At 41.9% G+C, this 26,950-nt stretch overlaps 1 protein-coding gene across 7 annotated transcripts in view; it reads right to left on the bottom strand.

Annotated features, from left to right (window-relative positions):
- VPS13B (vacuolar protein sorting 13 homolog B) overlaps positions 1-26,950 on the bottom strand; it is a 913,516-nt gene that overhangs the window by 339,199 nt on the left and 547,367 nt on the right. For all 7 annotated transcript variants that reach the window (XR_007772613.1, XM_050940452.1, XM_050940449.1 and 4 more), the window contains exons 26-27: positions 5,231-5,402; positions 371-485 (exon numbers count right to left, since the gene is read on the bottom strand). Coding sequence is in view for 6 of the 7 variants with exons in the window: in XM_050940452.1 (XP_050796409.1) it covers positions 371-485; positions 5,231-5,402 (287 nt within the window). In the remaining variant the exon portion in view is untranslated. The remainder of the gene's footprint in view (positions 1-370; positions 486-5,230; positions 5,403-26,950) is intronic.

The following is a 26,950-nucleotide window of genomic DNA, read 5'->3' as shown; positions in this document are numbered from 1 at the left end:
AGACATTTACTATTTGGTAGAGTAAAATTAATCACAGTACAATATTTGAGGCATTTCCCATTGGAAGTATTTGGACAACAGCTTCTCATTTAGTTCAACAAATACCAATTTTTAATGGTGTCACCCACACACAAAATTTATTTCTCCTTAAAGACTAAAATGGCTTGTATATCCTGTTTACAAGCAAGTCTAATTCAGGGAAATTCTGATTATCAGAGCTTATTGTTTAAAAAAGTATAGCTATGGCTTATTTCACTATATTCCACAATGATATTAATTAAAAGTCACATAATAATTCTGTCAATGAAAAAGAGACAACTGCTTTCTTTTTTCAGAATGGAATTAATGTAGCATGACTTCCAGTAATTACCTGTTTCTGTAGTGGTCAATGTTGAAGCTTTCTATTTTACATTTGACTTTGGTGTATACATCTTGCACATCTACTGAGGCGCTGAGATCTTCTAATTCACTGACAACACAAATCTCTGCAATAACCAGTGATAATTAAAATGAACATCTATGAATTACAATCTCTAAGTTTGTGTTATAAATAAAACACTGTTCATAAACCAGAAATGTGCCTGCGTCACCACAATTTGTATTTGGATCTCTAATTCCCATCCTGCAAAGTTCAGGGATTTTCACTTAGTGAATTTTTGTTCAAACATCACACAGACAGGAGCTAGTCACAAAATTCAGATCCAGATTCAGAATCCAGACCTCTCTTAAAAATGCTGAGACTGTTTTTATTTGGGCTCAACTCTGCTGTAAAGCATACAACAGAAAGCTAAAACATCAAAATAACTCAGAATGGAAAAATACCAATCAATCCAATACAACAGTGATGAATACAGTATAGAAACCTGGATAGATAAGATAATTCTAGGCAGACCAGAGTTTAACAGCTCTCAAAGATGTTTTGCAATCTAAGTAGCCACTTCCACTGACTAAAAGATGGAAAACATCTCTTACCAAATCCTCCACATTTTGCTTAAATAGAAGTCAAACACAAATAGTTTTCTCAGAGCAACATGTCTTTCCTAGTTGTGATAATCCTGCTCCACTTAACCTGTTACTAAGATCAAGCTAAAATTTGTCACTTTAGGTGTCTGTTTGATATAACAGTTCTGTGGAAAAATAGTATGTGACCAAGTAATTAAAGATTATCATAAGGCACATGCACAAAGGGAAGTGAATTAAGGCTGCAGAGGTAACTTTAATTCTGGGATTTCCTAACTGTTGAGTGCTTGACTTTGTAACCAACTTTAAAGTTCTTTTAACATTGTTTCTGTGTATAATTATCTATATTCACAATAAGTATACATGGCTCTTTACATACAATATCTGCAAGATAGGATCCACTAGAAGAGAGACAAATGTGATTAATAAATACATAACTCCTCCTCACTTAATGCTAAATAGACTCCTCAGATTATGTAATAAAAATGGGCAAAGGACATTACTAAGGGATAGAAATTAGACTGAGACTCTGACTCTTATTAAAACATAAAAGCAATGTTAATGTTTACAAACTAAAGTTGAGAAATTAAACCTGAGACAGTTGATGTCAAATATTTTCAAAAAAATTTTCTGCATAGCTTGCTCTCACTGCATTTTCCAAATGGACAGCATCGCAGTAAACCACTGCAAGTAGTGATGGGTTACTTTACTTTTCAGCTTCAGAATAGAATAGCACACCATTAAGTAAAGAGTGCTTCCAGATTTCAGTATGTTACTGCGCAATTTTGGCTATTAAATGAATCTAGAAAAATGTACTGTTTTGAACTACTGTATTGAAACAACAGAACATCTTCCCTTCAAAATTTAGGGGATAAATTGAGTTCAGGATTTTTGTTCCGTACATTTTGGCTTGAAAACTAATTAAAAAGAATCAGGACCATTTACTGCTCTTGATCTGTGTGAACTGCTAATATTGACATCAATGGTAATTCTGTGGACAGAGAGCAGTATACAGCTTTCTCTATAGCCTTAGCTACCATTAAACAAGCTATATCGGGGTAGGGAAACTTTTTGGCCTGAAGGCCACATCTAGGTATGGAAATTGTATGGCGGGCCATGAATGCCCACAAAATTTGGGGCTGGAGGGCAAGAGGGCTCTGGCGGAAGGTACGGGCTCTGGGGTGGGAATAGGGATGAGGGGTTTGGGGTGCAGGAGGGTCCTCTGGGCTGGGACCAAAGGGTTTGGAGCGTGGGAGGAGGATCAGGCTGGGGTAGGGGGTTGGGGCATGGGAGAGGTTCAGGGAGGCAGGCTCTGGTTGGACCTTACCTCAAGCAGATCCCAGAAACAGTTGAATGTCCCCCCTCTGGCTCCTACATGGAGATGTGGCCAGGCAGCTCTGCGCACAGTCCTGTCCGCAGGCATTGCCCGTTCAGCTCCCATTGACTGTGGTCGCCGGCCAATGGGAGCTGCAGGGGCAGCGCTTGGGGCAGGGGCAGCATGCGGAGCCTTCTGGCTGCCCCTATGCGTAGGAGCCAGAGTGGGGACATGCCCCTGCTTCTGGGAGCCATGTGTAGTGGGGCAGACCCCAAACCCACTCCCTGGCTGGAGCGCCAGAGCGAGGTAAGCCCTGGACCCCAATTCCCAGCAGGAGCTCGAGGGCCAGATTAAAACATCTGGAGGGCCGGATGTGGCTTGCCCACCACTGGGATAGAGATACTCAAATTAAACAACAGCACAAAAAAGACTTCATTTAGAGATGTAACAACATGACTGAGAGCTAGGAATTCTTGAGCAATAATCCCAGCTCTGGCAGAAACAATACATTTAGGGCTTGGACAACCTCTTTGCCTAACCTAACCTCTTTGCTCGGGTATCCTTGTTTATAAAAACTGTACATAATAATAGTCCTGTGGCACTTTATAGACTAACAGACATATTGGAGCATGAGCTTTCGTGGGTGAATACCCACTTCATCGGATGGATATCATGCATCCGACGAAGTGGGTATTCACCCACGAAAGCTCATGCTCCAATATGTCTGTTAGTCTATAAGGTGCCTAACACGGCTACCCCTCTGATACTTGACTACACAATAATACTTACTTAATAACCATCATGGTGATGGCGGTCATTTAGATAATATCAGTAGAAAATGCTTTTCATTTCAAAGTGCATTACAAGTGCCAAGTTTTTTTATCATCATCATATCTACTGAATTTTCAGATTTGTTTTCTGTTAAGTTTCTGCTGTCAATGTTCTGCTGCATTTCTTTGTAAATTAACTTTAATCAGATAGATTAGTTTCTTCATTTTCTAAAACAGGGCACCAGTATATTTTGTTAACAAGGATGTCAAGTGTGCATCCTAAGAAAAATATGTATTTAAGTTCATACAATAATAAGTGATTTACAAAATCTGCGTGATGAGTTATTTATAAATAGTATTAGTGCAAAAATGGTATTTCCCAAATAAAAACGTTAATAAGAAGAGAATTGTGTACCACCTGCCATTAAACCATATTTTTATTTTCAACATAAAGTAACCTGAAACATATTAAATTCCTTCTTATTTTTAAAATATTATAGATGTTAAATTTATGTCTGTGACGCATGGCTAAAAAGGGTTAAACATCTTGCAAAATAAATAACCTTCAAAAGATTTGAGGGGAGATAACATTTGTGTTTTTGTGTATTTACATATGTATGAGTAGGATGGACAATGTAATCAATAGTCCCTGTCTATGCAGTATTCTGATAGTTCAGAGATCAAAAGAACATCCTAGCATTTAAATGATTGTAAACACGGGATATCTCGGTATTCATCTCTCTTTGAAATGTACTGTGAATGGTGGAGGAACAAGCAAATTGCCTTATATTAATTCTGTAGCTAAGTTCCGGTGACTGACCTCCTTCAAAGTCATCCTAATGACTTTTTGTTCCCCGAGGAAATCCCAACTTGTCAAAGAGGACATGAAATTGTATAAATATCTTTGGGTTCTGATTCTGTCATCTCAGATCTATGTAGGCTTCATCAGGGGAAGTTTGAGTCGCAAGACTGAGGTCCCAGTCATGCTGGTACAACCTGAATATGATATTTGGACATTGGACTATAACCTATGAACTATTTCTGAAATAACTTTTTGCAACTGCGAAGCTCACCATCTCTGCTATGACGATGCACCTAAACGAATTGAACTCATGTCTGTATGTATACTGATCTTTTAACCATACTCTCTGTTGTTTTTTTTTAAATAAATTTTAGTTTAGTTAATAAGAATTGGCTGTAGAGTGTATTTGGGTAAGATCTGAAACATTCACTAATCTGGGAGGTAATGTGTCCCCCATCCTTTGGGATTGGTAGAACCTTTTATTTTATATGATGAAATAAGATTTACAGAAATGTTCATCATATTTGATGTGGGTACCTGGATAGAAGCCTGAGGCTGGAACACTTTAAGGGAACTGTGTTGTTTGGACTTCTGAATAACCAGTTAGGTAATAAAGAAGCTGCTTTATGCTGGTTTGGTAGATCTAAGTAGTGGAATATCCACCAGCTTTATGGGGATTTGTCTTCCCCATTCTTTGCAGTTCACCCTAATTGAGAGATCTTGGCTGGCCCCCACTGGGACTCCAGTCCCAATGTCATTTAAAAATCAACACAATTTTAAATGTTGATAGAAAAATGCAAAATTGTGTATAGCGGCTCATAGTTGGGAACATACCATCACAAGTAAAACTTAATAAAACATGTACACTGCTTATGCACAAACTTTTGTCCTGTATCATTTAAAATGACTAACAAACTTTTAATTCAGATTTAGTATAGTCCTATTCCTTTTGAGGATGAGCCATGTGCCAAATTAAATTTTAATAGCCACCTTTTTCTGAAGTCTGAGTGGGAAAAACAAGAGAATAACTTCACATGAGAAAAAAAATACACAGGTTTTCATACTTGCGTAAGTCAAAAGAAGTGAACAAATTGTTTTCAAATTTAAAAAAAAACACTTTGTGGGCTAGAATTAAGCCCCAAGACTGCCTTTACAATGCTCCCAATCTCTGCCAATCCAGGTGCAAAGGACAATGTTGAAGTCTGATCCCATGCACGACAGCATATTGCAGTATGCTAAAACACTGGACAAAAACGTGCATCTTTTTATAATTATCAGAGGTTTTAATTCATGAATACATGCTATAAACAGCAATTGGCTTTATCTTAAAATAACTACACATTTAAAGTACTAAATTAAAATAGATAATTCTATGTACCCTACCTGTGCCTTTACTTCCAGGATCTGGTGCAAACAGCTTTATAGTAATTTTTGGCAACATCCATTGCATCCACAAGCTAACACGTCCACTTGATATTCCAATGTTACTTGTTGTTTGCTCCAAGGTAACAGAGTCTGAGAATGGAGAATCATCTCCCCCTTGTACAGAATCAGCCTAGAAAAAGAGAAATACTAACTGAAAAGGCTCAATGACCAACCAGATTATATAATAATTTAGAAATACTCCACATGAATATCTAAAATACTATAACAGGTCATATACTGCATATAATTTGCTTATACACTGATCATTTGTAAACCGCCTTCCAGTGTGGCACTAAATTAGTATTTCATCGCTCTATTGAGTAGCAAAGTTAATAAATAATACCTGTCCTCCTAGCACTTACACAATAAGATAATTACCTTGAGAGAATAACTATTACTTAATTAATCAGTACTATTCAATTAGTTGTCAACACTATAAAAAACATGGTCAAATCTACACCACATACAATATGATGGATTTTTTTCAAGACAAAATATCAGTTAATTTAAAAAAATACTTTTTAAAATGCAAAAGGACCACAGATTATGGAAGCATTGGTAACAACTCCATAATTAACGGTGCATTGAGATTTGCTCTTAACACAGAATGGATAACCCTGTCTTTCATCTCTTTAGACTGAAATTAGTCTCCAAATGTAGGTCAATAATTCTCCACAAGACAACTGAATTTTCGATGTATTTTCTGGACAAAGTCTTTCTTAAATCTGCAAGGGGAAAATTATACACAAGACACCCTCTCCTTTTGAATTTTCCTACGTTCATCACACCTCTGAAGGTTCTTCTAGTTGAACTACTATAGACTGCCAAACTTCAAACACACACACACACACACACACACACACATTCTGATAATGTCTTGGACATAAGCCATTTTTGAATATTTAAAATTAGACACATGAAGAGTTAGTCCACCTATTCAGGAAAACCTAATGGAGTTTTGCCCGGATTATATGATGAAACTGTCAAGTTCTATCACTTACTTCCATTTTACAACACCACTAGCCTGCCTCATTAGCTCTTCTCTTCACAAAAACCCTGGTGGATCAACACTGGCCAACAGAGAACTCTGGGGTGGAGGTGGGAAAGATAGTGTATATGTGCATAACAGAGGGTGAAGTCTGGGCTTTGTGAAGGGAAGAAAGGTTTGATTAGGTCTATGAGGGAGTAGAGGAGGAAGAGATGTGAGAGTGGGGCTGTGCTGCAGGAGTGGATCCCAATATGTATGCCCATACAGATGGGGTTCACCCATAGCACTTCTGCCTGCTGGGATGAGGCAGCAGTGTCTTGGGCATCTATGGTTCCTCACACTGCCATAACAGATGCACTGGGAGACTCATGGAAGCAGAACCAGGGGTAACTTGAATATATCAGTATTTTGGCACTGCTGCCATGGGGAAGACCACACAGCTGGTCAGAGTGGCAGATGCAGGGACATTTGTGGACAATGTCAGCAAATGTGTCCAACTGACATGACCAACCTATAGATTTAAGACCATTGTACTCTGGACTTTTATCCTGGAACTTTCAGAAAAGCCAAAAATACTTACTCAAAGTCATGCTAAGAAGAAAACAATTAATGTGGGGAACCTTGTTCTGAGGACTGTTGACTGTGTTCAAGGATGATTTGTTTACAAGATAAGATTGGGTTAAGACACTATTGGAAATAAATGCCATAAGAACCTGGGTAATTTTCCATTGACTATATAGTTATAAAAATCAAAAGGATTTCCTCAGCTTGTGGTTGATTTTATTTCACTGGAGTTTCAATGTCTATTCTCTCCTTTGCTTTTCTTAGTTTTCGTTTTAAGTTGTGGGTTTAATGGGTACAAAACTTACTGGGTGTCAGGCCACGGATTTTTTAAGGTTTTAACAACATCCCTTAATGTCTTTTTGATTTGGTGTTTGCCTGCTTGGCTGATGCTTTCTTAGCTGGTTCCCGCCACCAGGAGTAAATTTCAACCAACAAACTGGACATCACCTCTAATTACGTTCCAGACTGATCTTCAATGAAGCATGGGACTTTGTCTGCCTAAGGAAATATTCAGCTTCAACTAACATTACAAAAATCCATCCATATCTGACAGTACAGGAACCTATTTTTCCCCCTTTTCCATCGCTCATGAAGAAACCTGCAATATTCTTGCACATTTAAGTGATTTCATTTGTCTTTTTGTAATATGTATATATAATGTCTGGCACGATCCTTGACTGTGGCTTCTAGCACCTACAACAGTACGAACAGACAATACTAGCAACCATACGATTATTAAGGAGTTAAAGTCTTAAAGCATTGGATAGACCACTAACTGTTTTATTACTGTGGAAGGGTGTATCTAATTAACTCATAACCACCACTATTTTGATGGTTATGCAGGACAGAAGTGTTAAATAAGAGTTTTCTCCTTTTTCCTCTCCTCCCCCTCCCCACAGCATGCATTATCTCCCTAATATGAAACAAAGGCAGTCAGAATATACTTGTTCTGTTTTGTATTTGCTCCTCAAAACGCTGGCTGAGAGCATGATGAGTTCCTTGACTGGTCTGTCCTTATGATAAAAGTGCTCACCTATGGGAAGAATTTAGCTTCTGTTGCATCAGCAAACTCTGTTCCTTTCCTAAAATTGTAAAGACTTGACAGACAAGGCCACAAAAATGAGTGCTCTCTGAGAAAGAGCAAAACAAATGAAAGCCACATTGAAAAACCTGTTTGGATGATGGTTGATCAGACAGAGTGGAGCTTCTTTTCTAGACGTACCCATACTATTTCCCCCTTCTATATGGAGCACAGGACATAGATCAAGTACCTACTGTCTCCGAATAAGATTTTAGAGGAGTATCCTATAATTTAGAACAGAGCGGGCAAACTTTTTGGCCTGAGGGCCACATCGAGTTTCAAAAATGGTATGGAGGGCCGGCTATGGGAAGCTGTGCCTCTCCAAACAGCTAAGCGTGGCCTGGCCCCACTCCCTATCTGACTCCCCCTGCTTCTTGCCCCCTGATGGCCTCCCTGGACTCCTGCCCCATCCAACCCCCCCAATCCCTGATGGCCCCCCCAAGATCTCTGCCCCATCCACCCCCCCGCTCCCTGTCCCGACAGCCCCCAGAACTCCTGCCCCTGACTTCCCCCCGCTGCCCCATCTAACCCCTTCTCTCATTCCTGACTGCCCCGCTGGGACCCCTGCCCCATCCAACCACCCCTTCTCCCTGACTGCCCCCAGAATCCCTGTCCCTGACTGCCTCCCGCCTTCCCATCCAAGCCCCTCTCTCCTTCCTGACTGCCCCCTGGGGACCCCTGTTCCCATTCAACCCTGTTCCCTGCCCTCTAACCACCCTGCCCCCTATACACATCCCCGCCCCCTGACCACCACCCCAAACTCCCCTGTCCCCTTACCACGCTGCCTGGAGCACTGGTGGCTGGCAGCACTACAGCTGTGCCGTCCGGCTGGAGCCAGCCAAACCACCAGGCAGCACAGAGCACCGGCTCAGGCCGGGCTCTGCCTCAGGAGGTCACAGCTCCGCTGCCCAAAGCATTGCGCCGTGAGCTGAGGCTGTGGGGATGGGGGAACAGCAGGGGAGGGACCAGGGGCTAAGCTCCTGAGCCAAGAGCTCAGGGGCTGGGCAGAAGAGTCCCACGGGCCGGATGTGGTCCGCGGGCCGTAGTTTGCCCACCTCTGATCTAGAATATTCATGTGCTCCACTAAAATCAATTACTAGATTCAGACAGAAGTGTTGCTTCTCCAAACTGCAGTTCTCATAAGCCTGGGACTAATCCTCCTGTTCTTTTCCTTGCTTCTATACCCCTCTTCACAGAAGGGACCTGCCCTCTCTTGATCCACCAGTTTGAAAACCTGACTAAAAGGAAAAGCTTTTGGCAAACATGCTTGAAAAATCCATTGCCATTAATTTTAACACTTGAAAGTGCAGAGACTTCCATTTCAAAATACATTGTAAAGTCTCAGCTAGATGCAGATGTAACCAGATAGCACAGAAAATAGTGGGACAAATCTTTCTCTTCCCAGTTGTGTGTGTGCATGTTTGTTGTTGTTGTTTTTTTAACATGCATCAAATTCTCACTGTGAACAAGAGATAGTTGTCAGTTTTGCCAGTGAATCTGAGACCAAAACAAACACAGTATTTCCAGTTCCTGCAATATCTGATGCTTTTCTTAAGGCCTCAGCTCCTGAAGTCAACTGATCATATAAGATACTCAGAGTGGTCATTAAAATAAAGTTAGTTTCCAAATTTCATGGTGTCACAGGCCGTTCCTTCACCTACCCTGTGAGTACTGCTGCCATAGGCAGCGGGTTATATGGGCTCGAGGTACTCGTGCTCCATGAATATTCAGGGCCGGGTGCCCTGCTCCAGCAATATTTGGAGCAGGGTCTCTCCCCTGGCCCTGCCTGGATCAGGCCCCGGCCTCAGCCCCCGCGGGTCTTCCCCCACCGCCCCGCCCCTCGGCGTCCCTGCCTGGAGTGGGTCCCGGCCTCCACCTTCCACCCCTCCCCCTGTGTCCCGCCTTCCCCATGTCCTTGCCTGTTCGCGCTGCCAGAGATCGGCTCCCGGCAGAACTGCTGTCTGTTGCCCCAGAGTCCTAGTGCCTGCCATCCACTAATGGCAAGGCAGGCTGCCCTTACCCTGCCCTAGCCCTGAGCCTCTCCAACACCCCAAACCCTCATCCCCAGCCCCAACCCTCATCCCCCTGCACCCTGATCCTCTGCCCCAGCCAGAGCCCTCATCCCCCTGCACCCTAATCCTCATCCCCAGCCAGAGCCCTCATCCCCCTGCACCCTAATCCTCATCCCCAGCCAGAGCCCTCATCCAGCTGCACTCTAATCCTCTGCACCAGCCAAAGCCCTCATTCCCCTGCACCCTAATCCTCTGCCCCAGCCAGATCCCTCATCCCTCTGCACCCTAATCCTCATCCCCACCCAGAGCCCTCATCCCCCCGCACCCTGAGCCTCTGCCCCAGCTCTGAGTCCCCCCGCATCATGAACCTCTCATCCTCAGCCCCAACCTTCATTCCCCTGCAGCCTGATCCTCTGCCTCAGCATGCACCACCTTCCCCTTCCTACACCCCCACCCCCAGCCGAGCCTGCACTCAAACTCCATCCCAAAGCCTGCACTCCTCAACCCCTCCTGCACACCCACCCCCTGCCCTAGCCCAGAACCTGCACCTAGCACCCAAACTCCCTCCCAGAGCCTGCACCCCTCACCCCTTCCTACACCCCCACCACCAGCCCAGAGCCTGCACCCAAACTCCATCCCAAAGCCTGCAGCCCTCACCCCCTCCTGCACACCCACCCCGTGCCCCAGCCCGGAGCCTGCACCCAGCACCCAAACTCCTTCCCAAAGCCTGCACCCCTCCTGCACCCTAATCCCCAGCCCAGGACCTGCACCCCGGACCTCCCCCCTGAAACCCCGCCCAGAGCCTTAGGCAGGTGGAGGCGGAGTTTGAGGGGGCGGAGTTGGGGGGCAGAGTTGCGGGGGCGGGTTCTGGGCACCACCAAAATTTTTACAAACTTGCCTCCCATGACTGCTGCCTAGCCTGTTCTCGCGGTCTCCTAGCCACAAACACATGCAGGCTGTTTCCCTTTCATCACATTTGTTTTTTAATCTTCAGTTTCAAAGTATAACAGACGGAACCACAGGTTTACAGCAGGACAAATGTGTTCACAAAGCTTTCTCTCCTACCCACAATTCACTCTCTGAGCACTTCTCAATTCTTCACCAATATATCCTTCCAACCACTGAGCCAATTCCCTCATTAACCCAGTAACTGCCACCCAAGTCTCTGTAATCCCCAACAGAAACTGGTTAATTGACTTCAATTAAGTTTGCAGTCTTCCCAGTACTGCAGCAACCTCTGTCACCAGGGTGCTGCAAATAGCACCCTGTCTCATATGGTTGTGGAGAAAAGTTTGAAAATGTGACTTAAGTGTATTTTAAAGGCAGAAAAACAAAAAGGGAAATGAAAAGAACCACAAATTTATTGTAATCTCATGATGTTTTTGGGCCCAACTCATTATTTTTAAATGCTTGATGCTGGCAACACTGCAGACACTATTGCATGATGTCTTTATGATTTCAAAGTCTGGATATGAATTGGATATCCTACGGCTATAAATGTTTCAATTCAAAATTGGCATTAAATTTGGAAGCCGCTCAGATCAGTGAAAAAGAATGTTACAATTTTAGAAAGATTTTATGCAAACTGACTGGGCCAGGAAGAATGCTTGCATGGCACCAACAAGAAATTAAAAACAACTGGAACTGTGCAAATTTCATTGAGAATTCTTGGCCTTCACAACATCCTCTGGCAAAGAGTTCCATAGGTTGATTGTGTGTTGTGTGAAGAAATACTTCCTTTTGTTTGTTTTAAATCTGCTGCCTATTAATTTCATTTGGTGAATCCTAGTCCTGATGTTATAAGAAGGAGTAAATAGCACTTCCTTATTTACTTTCTCTACATCAGTTATGATTTGATAGACCTTTATCATATTCCTCCTTAGTCGTTTCTTTTCCAAGCTGAAAAGTCCCAATCATATTAATCTCTCCTCACACAGAAGCCATTCCATACTCCTAATCATTTTTGTTGCCCTTTTCTGAACCTTTCCAATTCCAATATATCTTTTTTGAGATGGGGGGGGAACATATTTGAATGCAGTATTCAAGATGTAGGCATACCATGGATTTATGCAGAGGCAATATGATATTTTCTTTCTTATTATCTATCCTTTTCTGAATAATTCCAAACATTCTATTCACTTTTTTGACTGCCGCTGCATGTTAAGTGGATGTTTTCAGAGAACTATCCACAATGACTCCAAGATCTCTTTCTTGAGTGGTAACAGCTAATTTAGACCCCTAATTTAGAAGCCTCTGCTCCTTAGATGTGCAGGCACTGGCTCTATGGCTCCTACACTGAGGAGGTGGTTTATCTCCTGATGTAACAAGCTCTTGTGAGTAGGGTCCCTGAAGAGAAATGGGGAAGGGTATTTGGGGGAGGGGGAGGGATAAAAAGATGGAGTAGCCATCTTGAATGATATCCAACACCCATTATTTGGAGGTTATCTGTTACCAGGTGCTGAGGAATGGGGAGATACTATCTCTAACAAAAATCAGTGTGGTTTTTCAGCATGAAATGAGGAGAGCGCTCTACGGGCACCTCAACTAATCCATCAATACTGTCTTTTCAAGGTGGAAGGCTGAGAGGAAATTTGCTTGAGGCAGCGGCTGCAGGAGGGCACTTCCTCAGCTGTTGGCAGGCCATACTAGCAGTGATGGAGGCCTGTTGCCTTTGGGCCTTCCAGGGTCTCAGTATGGCCATTGTGATGGGAAGGGGTCTGGTGGTTGGTACCATGGTTGCCCAAACTAGGGAGGCTACGGGTCAGAGGGGTGTTATGCCTGGGGTCCATAGTGAAACTGGGCTCTGTATCGCAGGTGAGAAGAGCGTTGGGAAGCTAGGTTCTTTTGTTCACTTTCTGATTCCAATGACAAAAAGGGTGGTGCATGGCAGGAGGTCATCAGTGAGCCAAGGGCTCTGGGTGAACTTGGTACCAGGGCCCCAGTACCGAGCAAAGGAGAGTCTAGTGTGTCGGACACTGAAAGATCCATCAGTGCAGAGGGCGTTAGTACCAGCGGAGGCTGTTGATGCCAAGAGACTTATACCGACAGTGTCAGAGACACAGACCTGATAGCAGGGTGCATTGTGCCTGATGTACCGTCATTGGTACTGATGTTGATGACTGTACCAATGGAGCCTTTCCCCTGGGGTGGATCTTACAGCCCTGCGGTACCGATGCTTCTTTGCTTGCGCCCATCAGCTCTTTAGGCATTCCGACTTGCCCTGATGGTTTGGTACTGCTTGTGCCCTGGGTACCAAATTTAGATAGCTTCAGTGTCATTGTTACTGATGACACAGACCGAGCAGGGGATTTTTTTTAGCTCAATCAGAGCTCACTTTGAGGACGCATAGACCTTCTCTTACAGGCCTTAAATGAGTGGCTTGTAGGTGTCTCTCTTAGATCGCTCCCTTAGAAGTGGAAGTTGCAAAGTGAGGGCTCCCACAGGGACTCTGGAGGTTGAAGGGCTGACTCCATGAGTAGGAGTTTAAGTCTCAGTTCTCTGTCCTTCCTGGATCTGGGCTTCAGCTGCTGACACAAACCACACTTCTGTGGAATGTGTTTCTGTCCCAGGCAGCAAACTCACTGTGAGTGTCCATCAGCCACTGGGATAGATTCCTTGCAACTGGGACACTTTTTGAAGCCCAGAGAGCCAGACATATACTTGTCCAGGAGGATCCCCCCAGAAGAGGTCGATGGAAGACAAAGTTCTTTTCATCAAATGTTAGTTTACACCAATGAAAATGTTCAGTTTGGACTAAACTAGAAAGTGTTGCAAATTTCCTTGACTTTTCTGGAACAATTGCTTTTGTTTTGCTACAGAAAAACACCCCTAAAACTACTACCATCTTGGCACTGAGTGAAATTGGTATAAGAATAACACCAATATGGCATGACTTTGTTCCATTTGAGGGGAAAGTATCCAGTGAGTGTTTTGACAGAGTGTAACCCCATCTCTGGGCATTCTATCTTTCCTTTTGTAAATCAGAGAAATCTCAGAAATGTAATCTGCAATGTTACAAAATCAAAATGTCAATATGTACAGCAAATGATTTTAAAGATTAGGCATTACTGATTTTATTTTACTTGCAGACTCCAAGTCTAATCAAAACAACTTTTTGTTTTACTTTCCCATCTGGAGGAACATTGAGGTTCCAGGACTCCAAAGTAATTGAAACAAAAACCTGATTGCAGCAATTCATCAGAGGTGTTTTTTTTAATGTAACCCAACTACTCATTAGAATAAAGCAGTCACTCTCATTCAATTGGATGTGATCACATTGGCAATGACAGTAGAATTCCATGGGGATTTTCTATAACTAAATCAATTGTAAATAGCATAAATACTGCAAACATAGGAATTACTAGAAGAGTTTTCTTATGCTACAAATCAGATTACTCTGACACCACTCCTTCAGGCACAACTGACAAAGGCAAAGGTATTACTTTGACTAGAGATAAACCAGACTCAGAGCTAGTGAAGCCACAACTACAAGAACAAAGTCATTTCTAAGCTTTACAGGCATATAAGGCACTCTACAAATACTTTATTTCCAAATCAGAAAGACCGCAAGGGTAATAAAGAAATTATAAATCATAATACGGCAAAACAATGGTTCAATCTTTTTAAAGGACTTCTTGTTTACATCAATATGATGGACAAATACCATGATGGGTAGCTCTCTTGAACTTCTTTCTCCCTTTGATTTTCTTCCCATGGAACCTTAACTACCCACTCTCTGAGGTCACTAATGCCTGCCTTTTTGAAGTATTTTTTCCTTTTTCTGTGGCTCTCACATTTTCTTTTCCTTAGAATCATGAAAGCTATCATTTCATGATCACCCAAACTGCCTTCAGTCTTGAGAAGTGCAACCAATTCGTCCACGAGTCAGAATCAAGTCTAAAATGGCATGATGGCTTATGTAGAAGTCATCCAGAAATCACAGTTATCTACCAGTCGTGGAAGCAAACAGCATATTGGTCCATGCATTTTAACTGTGGAAATCACTATGTGAAAGCGTCTCGCTTCCTGTACATTATAATCCACCAAAGCAAATTTCAGAGGTTCTCTAAAGTCCAGAGAAGTTTATTTTTCAGTTGTCAGACTTACAATTTTACTTTTTAGGCCCATTCTACAGACCAAGAGAGGGATTAAGAAAATGGCTACAGTTACCCATCTGTTTTCTAAATGGGTAAAATGTATTCCCACAAGAAATGACATAGCTCACACCAAAACTTTTGTATTGATGAATCAGGTTTTCAAACAGAGACCTAAACCTTAGAGTACAGAGCCAGATAAACCAGCAGATGTGTGTAAAAAACTGGGAATTAACTGGGGATTAAACAAAAGTTATACATTGCATATAAGGTCTTTGGGCTGTTCAATCCACATCAAACAGGTTTTAGGACCTTTGAACTTATCAATGAGAGAAGAATAGAATTATCTTATCAGATTCGTATCAGACAAACACTAGAATCTGAACCTCTGCTTTAAACATTAAGCAGTACCTTTCTCAGTTAAAGCAACATTTGGTGGCAGGTTTTTCCTTGTTCCAGTTAAACCTACAAAGGTCAGGAAAGGGAGACAAAGCTAATTAAACCAAGGAATCCTCACCTAAGGAATACCAGACAGGTAACAAAGGTATTTTACTTTATCTAACTCCACAAACAGAAAGGCCCACAAAAAATTCAGTGTTGTTGGAAGGGTTCTTATGAAAGCATAATGAAAATATAATCTGTGCTGCCACATAAGGCAATGAAAAGTATTTATTCATTATCATTCCACTGTTCATGAGGAAACTGGCTTCCTTCTTCAAATCCAACTTGTAAAAATGGATGAAAATTTAAAACTTAAGTCAGTTCTAAATATAGGCACCTGAAAAGATTCTATCAAGGTCAAAATGATAACCCCATGCAATGGTGGCTTATCAAGAAGAATCTCCTGATGAGTACCTACTGCCTAATTGAAATAAGTGTAGAAAAGTCAGAGATCTGTACTGGATGTGTCCAGAAAGACTATTTGTAACAAATAATATCTAGACACTGTGTGGAATGAACAAGTGCCACAGGATTCTTTGCTGCTTTTGTAAATTAATAAAACTTCAACCTGAGTAATTTTCATTAAGTTTCAATCTTACAATGGACTCTGATTTTTCAAATGGGCTGTTCTATTGAAATACCACTTGACATGATTTGAAGATCTGATCAAATGGGCCTGAGTACCATGAGTAATGGACTTTTTGTGAAAATGAAACCAAGTGACATGACCTACCTATATCAGAGAGACTGTAATGGATTTATTGCATTTAAAGTATGAACTTTCCCCTTATAAAATTATTAAAATAATTTAACTTATGTTATGCTAGCAAGAATATAATGCTTGCAGGGAAATTTGTTTTGATAACTGTGTGACAGTTTATACCCTATATTCACCCCTTTCATAGGACTATGATAAATCTTGTACAATGTAAGCCTTGTGAGGTATTATTTGAAAAGTCATAATTTGCTGATCATTATTGTCCTCGTAAAATGTCTGTGACAACATTGTATGTAAATTTATAAGACTCTACTGTATGATATTACTAAAAGCAGCCACAAACCAGTTCCCCAGAGACAAAAGGATAGCTAATGCCTCAGCCAGATGTCAACAAGATCAAATGGATTATTACCTGGTTAAATGGCCATTCTTTGGCAGGAGAAAAGATATGGATGAAGATTTACATTTTGACAAAGAAACAGCTGGGGGTTCCCACCCACACGGACTTTCTATCTTCTGAAACTCTGCTGCAGAGATCCTCAAAAAGAGGAGGAAAAATATAAAGAGGAAGAACCAAGGCCCCAAATCATCTCTCCCTTCATCTCTACTCACTGCATCAACAACACTTGAAGGACAAAACAAGCATCTTTGGATTGGGGAGGGGTCCTGAATGAAGAGAGTTCAGCTAGTAAGACTCCTATAACATGTGGCAAGAGAGACTTTTTTTTCCTTTAAATTTATATAGCTTGTTAAGTTTGGTATTAGTTTTATTTTACTTTTTGTTTACTTGTAACCAATTATGACTTTTATGCCTCATTACTTGTAGTCATTTAAAATCTATCTTTCTGTAGTTAATAAACTTGTTTTATTGTTTTATCTAAACAAGTGCATTTGGATCAGAGTGTTTGGGAAGTTACATTTGGGATAACAGGATTTGTGCACACCATTTTCTATTAATAAAATGAAAAACTTTATATGAGCTTGTATTGTCTAAGAGAAGGCTTAGCAGTACAAGACATACATTTCTGGGAGAAAATCTGGGACTGGGAATTTGCTGGTGTTTCTCTGCAGAGTAATTCATGAGTGGCTGGCTATAGCACTCATATACTATAACTGGGGGCAATTTATATGCTGGAGGCTGGATATGAGCAGATCAGGAGTGATAGCAAAGCACTGTAAGGAGCACCCTAGCTTGGAGAACTGAGGGGACACAGCTGTTCATCAGTCCAGATTGTACCCTGCGTAATGTCACAGACTGGCTCCTTGTTGGTATATTCTTATGCAAGTTTGCTTTGCTTATAGATTAAAATTATTTAGGTTAAGAGATTCAGCAATTAAGCAAGTAACAGAGCTGTAGGAGGAGGTGTGCAGCATCTGAGAGTGGAAAGACTTCATAGACCCATGTGGAAACATGTGGGATGGAGGGTGTGAGCCAACTACAGATGACTACAACAGCACCAGAGAAGAAAGGAGAACCAGCTGCTCTACAGCAAGGAGACTGCCTGCTGGCTACCTCAAACAGCAGACTGTGCTCCATCTCCCCACCCAGGTCCTGTCTTTATTGATGTGAAGAACCTGTATGCTGTACTGGCAACAGGTGAGGAGCAGAGCACAATGCTGAGGAGGAGGAACCACCTGACCTCAAAGCTGGGAGGTTCACAGTCACTGGACCCAAGAGAAGGAGGTAGGATTTTGGTGCTTGGGAACACCTTTCTGAGGGGGACAGAGACATCCATCTTCTGACCTCACAGGATGTCCCAGGAGGTGTGCTGCCTGCCTAGAACCTGTGTCTGAGACAATACAGAAAGATTGCTGAGGCTCATCCATCCCTCTGACTACTACCCCATGCTGCTCATCCACATGGAAACTAATGATATTGCTAGGTATGACCATAAGCAGATCAGCAGTGACTACAGGGTTCTAGGAGCAAGGGTCATAGGTGCATATTGTGTTCCTGTCCATCCTCATGGTTGACAGTAGGGGCCCAGTCAGCGACAAGTGCTTCCTGAAGATGAATGCATGACTGTGCAGATGGTGTCAAAGGAAGAGCTTTGGCTTCTTCAGCCACAGGATGTTGTTTTGGGAAGGTCTTCTGGGAAGAGATAGGATCCACTTGACTGAGGAGGGGAAAACCATCTTCACATATTAATTAGCCAATCTAGTGACGAGGGCTTTAAATTAGGTTCAAAGGGGGCAGGTGACAAAAGCCCACAAGTAAGCATAAAAAAATAACAATCTTAACAGAGGAGACATGGATAATTATAATTGGGTCATAGGAGCAGCAAGAAGAAAATTAGTTAGGGAAGCTGCGCAATCTTAGATGTCTATACATAAATGCAAAGAGTACAGTATGTAAACAGAATAAACAGGAAGAACCGGACATATTAGGACATAAGCTAAATTATGACTTAACTGGCATCACAGAGATTTGGTGGGATAAGTTTCATGACTGAAATACTGGTATGGAGGGGTATAGCCTGTTCAGGAAGGATACTTAGCATAAAAAGGGAGAAGATTTTGCATTATACATTGAGAGTATACACACTTGTTGTGAGGTCCAGAAGGATATGAGAGGCTGGTCAGTTTAAAGTTTCTGGGTAAAGATACAAGGGGTAACAAATAGAAATGATGTTTGGTAGGGGTCTACTATATACCACCAAATCAGGAAAAGCAGGTGGATGAGGCATTTTTAGAACAAATGACAGAAATATCCAAAACACGTGACCTGGTAGTAATGGGGGATTTTAACTACCCAGACATTTGCAGCAAAAGTAATACAGCAAAGCACAAAATTTCAATACATTCTTAGAATATTAGGGACAATTTTTTGTTTGAGAAAGTGAGTGAGGGATAGCTATTCTAGACTTGATTGTGACCAACTGGTAACAAATCTGAAGGTGTAAGGCAATTTGGGTGAAAGTGATAATGGGGGCCGAGGGATGTGCTGACCGCCACTTCCCGCAGCCACCATTGGCCTGGAATGGTGAACTGTAGCCAGTGGGAACTGGAATCAGCCAAACCTGCAGATGCTGCAAGTAAACAAATTGTCCTGGCCTGCCAGTGGATCTCCCTGATGGGCCGCATGCCAAAGACTGCCGATCCCTGCTTTACTATGTAGGTAAATTGTGACCAAATACTTCACAAAATTAATATTATCAATAAGGGGGAAGGAACATAGGCCAAAATATGTTAAAAACAGGTTAAAATATTTAGATAAATTAGATGTATTCAAGCCGACAGGGCCTGATGAAATTCATCCTAGGGTTCTTAAGGAACTAGCTGAAGCAAACTCAGAACTGTTAGTAATTACAGAATCATAGAATATCAGGAGGTCATCTAGTCCAGCCCCCTGCTCAAAGCAGGACCAATTCCCAACTAACTCATCCCAGCTAGGCCTTTGTCAAGCCTGACCTTAAAAACCTCTAAGGAAGGAGATTCCACTACCTCCCTAGGTAACCCATTCCAGTGCTTCACCACCCTTCTAGTGAAAAAGTTTTTCCTAATATCCAACCTAAACTTCCCTCACTGCAACTTCAGACCATTACTCCTTGTTCTGTCATCAGGTACCACTGAGAACAGTCTAAATCCATCCTCTTTGGAATCCCCTTTCAGGTAGTTGAAAGCAGCTATCAAATCCCCCCTCATTCTTCTCTTCTGCTGACTAAACAATCCCAGTTCCCTCAGCCTCTCCTCATAGGTCATGTGCACCAGCCCCCTAATCATTTTTGTTTCCCTCTGCTGGATTCTTTCCAATTTTTCCACATCCTTCTTGTAGTGTGGGGCCCAAAACTGGACACAGTACTCCAGATGAGGCCTCACCAATGTTGAATAGAGGTGAATGATCACATCTCTCGATCTGCTGGCAATACCCCTACTTATACAGCCTAAAATGCCATTAGCCTTCTTGGCAACAAGGGCACACTGTTGACTCATATCCAGCTTCTCGTCCACTGTAACCCCTAGGTCCTTTTCTGCAGAACTGCTATTATCTTTGAGAACTCACAGAAGAAGGAGAGCTTTCAGAGGATGTGAGATAATGCATATCTTTAAAATGAGGAATAAAGAGGATCTGGGGAACTATAGACCAGTCAGTTTAACTTTGATATCTAGAAAGATACTGGAACAAATTATTAACCAATGAATTTGTAAGCACCTAAAGGATAATAGGGTCATATGGAATAGCCAACATGGATTTGTCAAAAATAAATCATGTCAATACAACCTAATTTCCTTCTTTGTCTGGGTTACTGGCCTATTTGATAGGGCGAAGCAGTAGGCACGATACATCTTGATTTTAATAAGGCTTTTGATATAGTCCCACATGATAGTCTCATAAATAAACTAGGGAAATACAGTTGAAATGACTATAGGGTGGGTGCAAAACTCGTTGAAAGACTATACTCAAAGAATAGTTATTAATGATTCGCTGTCAGACTGGAAGGGTGTTTCTAACGGGGCTGCAGGGATTAGTTTTGGGTCTGGGACTATTCAATATTTTCATTAATGACTTGGATAATGGAGTGAAGAGTATACTTATAAAATTTGCAGATGACGCCAAGCTACGAGAGGTTGCTAGCATTTTGGAGGGCAGGATTAGAATTTAAAATGACCTTGACAAACTGGAGCATTGGTTTGAATTCAACAAGTTGAAATTCAATAAAGACAAGAGCTATACTTGAGAAGGAAAAATCAAAGAAAAACTACAAAATGAGGATTCACTAGTTATGTGGTAGTACTGCTAAAAAGGATCCAGGGGTTATAGAGGATCACAAATTGAATATGAGCCAACAACATGATGCAGTTGCAAAAAAGCTAATATCATTCTGGGGTGTATTAACAGAGTGTCATACATAAGACAAGGGAGGTAACTGTCCTGCTCCAGTCATTGCTGGCTAGCCTCGGCTGCAGTACTGTGTCTAATTCTGTGTGCCACACTTCTGGAAGAATCAAATAAATCATCTAACTTATCTAGTCCAGTTCCCTGCATTGAGGCAGGATTAAGTATTATCTAGACCATTCCAAAGAGGTGTTTGTCTAACCCCTGGACAAAGTGGAGAGAACCCGGAGGAGAGTCACAAAAATGATACAAAGGTTAGAAAACCTGACCTGTGTAGAAATATATTAAGGGCTGCATAAAGAGGATGGTGATCAGTTGTTCTCCATGTCTACTGAAGGGAGGATAAAAGGTAGTGGGTTTAATCTGCAGCAAGAGAGATTTACGGTAAATTAGATATTAGGAAAAACTTTCTAATTATAAGGGTAGTTAAACTCTGGAATAGAATTCCAAGGTAGGTTGTGGAATCCCTATCATTGGAGGTTTTAAAGAACAGGTTAGTCAAACACCTACCTGGGATGGTCTAGGTTTACTTGGTTCCGACTCAGTGCGGGCATGGACTTGATGACCTCTTGAGGTCCATTCCAACCCTACATTTCTATGATTCTATGACTATGGGAAAGAATTAGTTATAACATACATGGCACTTTTCCATGCACTGTGCAGTTATAGAAAGACAAAATAAACTGAGAAGATTTTGGTCAAGTTTGTTCATATGGCATTTTGGTGTCTGTCCTTTTCCTTGATTTTCTTATCTTCTACAACTAGAAATCTACATTATGGTTCTAATAGGTGAGAAGCCTATCGAATCTCAACTCCTGGTGCTTTCTCAGATTTTATCCAGGTTCCTGAACTCCCTTCTGGAAACTGTCTTAACTGGGTCCTACCTGTATGCACTTGGTTGGGGAAACTGACTTGACAAATTAAGAACTTTGGAAGTAAGCAGAAAACAGTCTAGTTGAAACAGTCTTAGCATTGCTATCTTTCAAGAAAAAGCTTACAAAAGAACATGATGATTTTGGAACTTAGAATTATCCTGCACACTTAATAAAATGAATGTTTTACATCAAGTGTGATTAAACTACTTAATATAAACCAATCATTTTATTAAGTGTGAGGGATAATTCTAAGTTCCAAAATCATCATTTTCTTTTGTAAGCTTTTTCTTGACTGCTGGCAATGCTAAGACAGTTGCAACTAGAATGACATTTAATCAGCTCATAACTCATGACAGAGAACAGATTAGAGCAGGGGTTCCCAAACTTGTTCTGCCATTGGTGCAGGGAAAGCCCCTCGTGGGCCAGGCTGGTTTGTTTACCTGCCACGTCCGCAGGTTCGGCCGATCACAGCTCTCAGTGGTAGCGGTTTGCTGCTTCAGGCTGGAAGCAGTTGCCAGTATGTCCCTTGTGAGATTTTGTGAGATATTTGGGGAGGAGGAAGACAACTGGAGATGAATTGGTGGGATGTCATTAAGATCCCTCCAATTATTCTTCCTAGATACCTCCATGACCTTTCCCCACCTGTAATTGTAAACTCCCTCCAATTTATGACACTCTTCCTTTTCCCCCACACCTCCCTGTGACATTGTAACTGTCCCCTGCTACAATCCCTGGCTGAAAAATCTGATGAGGATAACAGCAGCTAAAGCATCACCATGGGGGGAGGTGAAACACACCAAGGGCTACCCAGTTAACTTCAATCACACTCCACCATGCTCCCATTCCCTATCACCCTTCCCTTCCTCCCTTCAATGTCCCCTACTTCTTTCTTTGTCTTTTCATTTAGCTAATTCTGTAACAAAATCACACCCCAAAAATTAAAAACAAATTTCTCATGCCTCATATTATGAAATTAACCTGATTTAAACCATCATCACATTATTTGTGCTGCTTGTATATTATATCATATTCCACCACCCCCATCTTTGTCTGCCTTTTCCATTTAAATTGTAAGCTCTTTGTGGCAGGGACTGTTTCTTTCTCTCTTTTTTGTATAGAGACTAGTATAATGGGGCCCCAATCTTGGTTGGGGCCTTTAGACACTACCATAACACAAATAATAAATAATCATCATCAGATCTCTCACATTGAGATGTTCCACCTGGCAAAGAGAGAGAGAGGCTACCTGAGGGTGGCACTAAGGGTATTCCAGGATGCAAGTGTATGAGAGATGGGGGTGTTACGGGAGAACAGATATTTGGTTGCGGGTTACTGAGGCTCTGTGGGCAGAACAGTGGGGAAAAGCCAATGACTCTGTACAAATATAGGACACCCCCTATAGATCTGCTTACACATTACCTGAAAGAGCTGCTCACCACTTGGAAGAAGGGATGTGAGAGAACTTATGGAGGGACAAGGGGGTCCAGAGATATATGCAGATGGGAATTGGGTGCATGGTGTCCAGTGTTTCTGTGTTGAGACAATAGCAGCTCAAGGGATACACATAACACAGCTGCTTTGGTGGACATGGGAGCCAAAGCAGCAGCACAAGTGGGCCCTTCAAATAGATACTTTGGTGTAGAGGCTATGAGTTTCCCTCCACCAAATCTCAGGCCCCCACAACTAACCCCTTTGGTGCTACCTTGGTTCCATTCATGTCTCTATTCATCCCTGTTTTGATTTCTCCAAAACACCATACAACTGCACTGTGGGGAGCAGAGGGGGAAGCAGGGAAATATGGGCAGGGGGTGGAGCGGTTGGAGTGCGAAGGCAGAGGCAAGATATGCACTATACTCTCACAAATTATAGGAGATTTGTCAGAGCAGAGACTCATGGGATGATGACATCCTTTCATGCTGGGTGGAACATTATCACAGCATCCTGAACTACACCTCCAGCTGTCACTTGCTCAGAGCAGGATGATTTGGCAGTCACTGTGGTTCCAGACCCAGATACCTGTACTGATGCACCAGCGTTGGATGAAGGGAAGTGCATCATCTGCAAACTGAAAAACACTGCTACTGACCCTGTAGCGGAATCAATTCTGGCCATCTTTTGTCTGGTGTGGACCACTGGAACCCTGGCAACTGCCTAAAAGGATGGTATTGTGATCTCGCTTTATAAGGGCCAGGGACCATGCAGTGAATGTAAGAGCTACAGGTCGATCACCTTGTTGTCCATGTCAGGGAAGGTGTTGGCGCATGATCTGCTAGCACGTTTGGAGCCCCTGCTACATCAGAAGTGTCGCCTCCAACAGTCAGGCTTTACGAGGAACAGGTCCACATTAGCCACCATTTTGGCCTTCTGCTTGTTGTCAGAGATACATCATGAGTTCAAGAAGTCCCTGTACATAGTGTATGTTGAACTTAAGGCTGCATTTGATTCAGCTGACCAAATCACACTATGGAAGGCCTTAAAGGGTGTAGGTGATCCAAGCACTCTTCTGTACTTAATTAGCGAGCTGCATAATGAAACCACTGCCTGTGTACATCTGGGGAACTGGATGTCAGCCCTTTTAAATCAGTATCTGGTGTCAGGCAGGGCTCTGTCTTGGCCCCGGCACTCTTTCATTGGGCAAGGGGTTTCATAATACAGCATTCTGTCAGGTCCATAGGCATTAAGATCAGTGATCTCTCACCTTCAGACCTTGACTATGCTGATGACTTGTTCTTCTAATACAGAGCCCCGACTGGTTTCACAAGGCACTCCAGCAAATGGAGGAGGAGCTGGTTAAGATTGGTCTCTGTGTCTCATGGTCAAAGACAAAGATATAAAATCTAGGACCAAGACCACGACTCCAATCTTTGAATAATTAAACTGTTAAAGCAGTCTCTAGCTTTTGCTACTTGTTTTCTATACTCACTAGTTCCTCTAACTCTCACACAGAGATTCTCCATCGGACTGGCATCTCAGCATCTGACATGGGTCATTTATAACAAATATGGAATCAACATCATCTCAGTACGACAACCAAGTTAAGAATCTATTCGATCTGTACCCTCTCCCTACTGTTGTGAAAAATGGACATTTTGCTGCCCAGGTTGGGAAAAGCTGGAGGCTTTGTCAAGGGAATGCCGTTCTTCGGGTGGCATATAACATCGGAGATAAAATTAAACCAATCGAGGAGTAGAGATGGCCCAGAGGCAGACTCCCTATTAAATGGATTCATCAAGTCTATTCTGATGCTGGACTCTTGGGCCTTTGAGCCCTTGCGGCTGCACAGGAAAGGACCAAATGGTGAATGATCCCTACGGTCAACTGTTTGGCTAAGCATTGAAGAAGAAGAGACCCATTCCAAGCCAAAGGTGATTGGTCAGCATGCAGATCTTCCCCCCCTTGCTTCTCCCTGCCACATCCCTATGACTTCCAATTCCATTTCTCCCCATGCCCTTCACAAACAGCTCAAATTCCCATGTTTCCCCACAGCCCAATTCACCTTCATGCCCATCCTGAATCCTACTCACCAACTATGCTTCCACCGATTTCCTACATATCTTTACATAGAACTCTGCTCCTTTCAGGACCCACATATTGTCCCTATGAGAAAGTGAACTCTCTGACTTAGAAGCCTATATAAAATTGAATAGGAGAACCAGAAAAGATGAATATCCTACCATGGTAGCAGACAGCACTTTCAGATCAAAGCACTGAGATTCAATCTCACTTCCTAAATAGATGATGTTTCTTTGCTTTCTAAAAAGTAATTTCTGCATACTAATACCATCTTCCCACTTCATTGCCAACAATGGCAAGGACACTTGCATCTTTGCTATATCTCTCTGACAACCCTACCAGATGGTTCTTTCATAGTATGGCCCTCATCTCCTAATAGATTTCCCACACTTCCATAATTGGCTTCTGAACGGGCTCACATGTAAGATGTTTTCACTGTGAAGTCTTCAGTCAGGTCTGAGATGGCTGTTTTATTCTAACCTCATATGCTTTAGAGACTCCTGACTCAGAAGCACTTTGGAACACAGGGGAAGCACTGGAGCCTGTGAGATCTGAAGGCAGCAGCCAGCCAAGGACATGCTGCCGTAGCTAAGACCCTGAGATGGATTTCACAAAATATAAAAAAGTAGAGGCCAATTGAGGGTCAAGGAAATAGAGAAACAATACTTATTTAAACCTAAAAATATGTTCAAGCTTAGTTCAAACTGAGATTCAAGCCAATTTAGATACTGTATGAATTGATTTTCTAGTCTCTATTCTTTTTATTTTATAGAGTGCATTTTTCCTTGTTTTTCAGTTGGAAAATTTTTGAAGTTCTTTTTCTAGTGCTGGCACATTCACTTTACCAATCTAATTTACAAACTGCGTACTTTGGGGGTTGGGAGCCTCTTCCCCCCTTCCTCTCCCATTGTATATGCTCTTTCCCAAAGAACTGTATTTTTTTCTAAAAAATTGGCAGATCTCTCCATTTCTGCATATTTTTTTTAAAAAAAGAACAAAACAATAATAAATTAAACACTAGTGGGCACCTTTCACAAAAAATAAACACTGCCACTCTGGCAATATTTGCATTTTATGAATTAGATCTCTTATTTTTTTCTTTTCAATTTTATGTATTCTGGTGTTTCATGTTTTTCAGAGTTTGAGCCTATGTTATGTAATCCCCACCCCCACTGAATTATGTTTTTGTTTAGTGGTTGAGGATACAGATAACTCTGTGCTGTACAACATTTAGGCAATAATTTTCCCATTGTTTTTTAGAACAGATTTTTCTGAAAATATTAAATGATGCATCATGTTCCTCAAAGAATCTGTTTTTTAATAATTTTGACACACGTTTCCTTGTGGCAATACTAGGGAGATCCTTGAAGAAATGCATTTATCTAGCATGAACCAAGACATATAAAATGTGCAATGACAGAGAAATGTGCAATGAAATTTTGAAAGCAGTGCATACTGAGTTTTAGGGAATGTGAATATTACCAACCAAATATCTAACACCCAAAGTCTACCAAGAATTCAGTCCTGGGTGTCTGCATGGATACACCATGAAGTGG

Source organism: Gopherus flavomarginatus, chromosome 2 (genome assembly GCF_025201925.1).
Source record: "Gopherus flavomarginatus isolate rGopFla2 chromosome 2, rGopFla2.mat.asm, whole genome shotgun sequence".
In the NCBI taxonomy this organism is placed as follows: Eukaryota; Metazoa; Chordata; order Testudines; family Testudinidae; genus Gopherus; species Gopherus flavomarginatus.
Note: the sequence above shows the minus strand (reverse complement) of the source record. Positions and strands in the feature narration are given on the sequence as shown.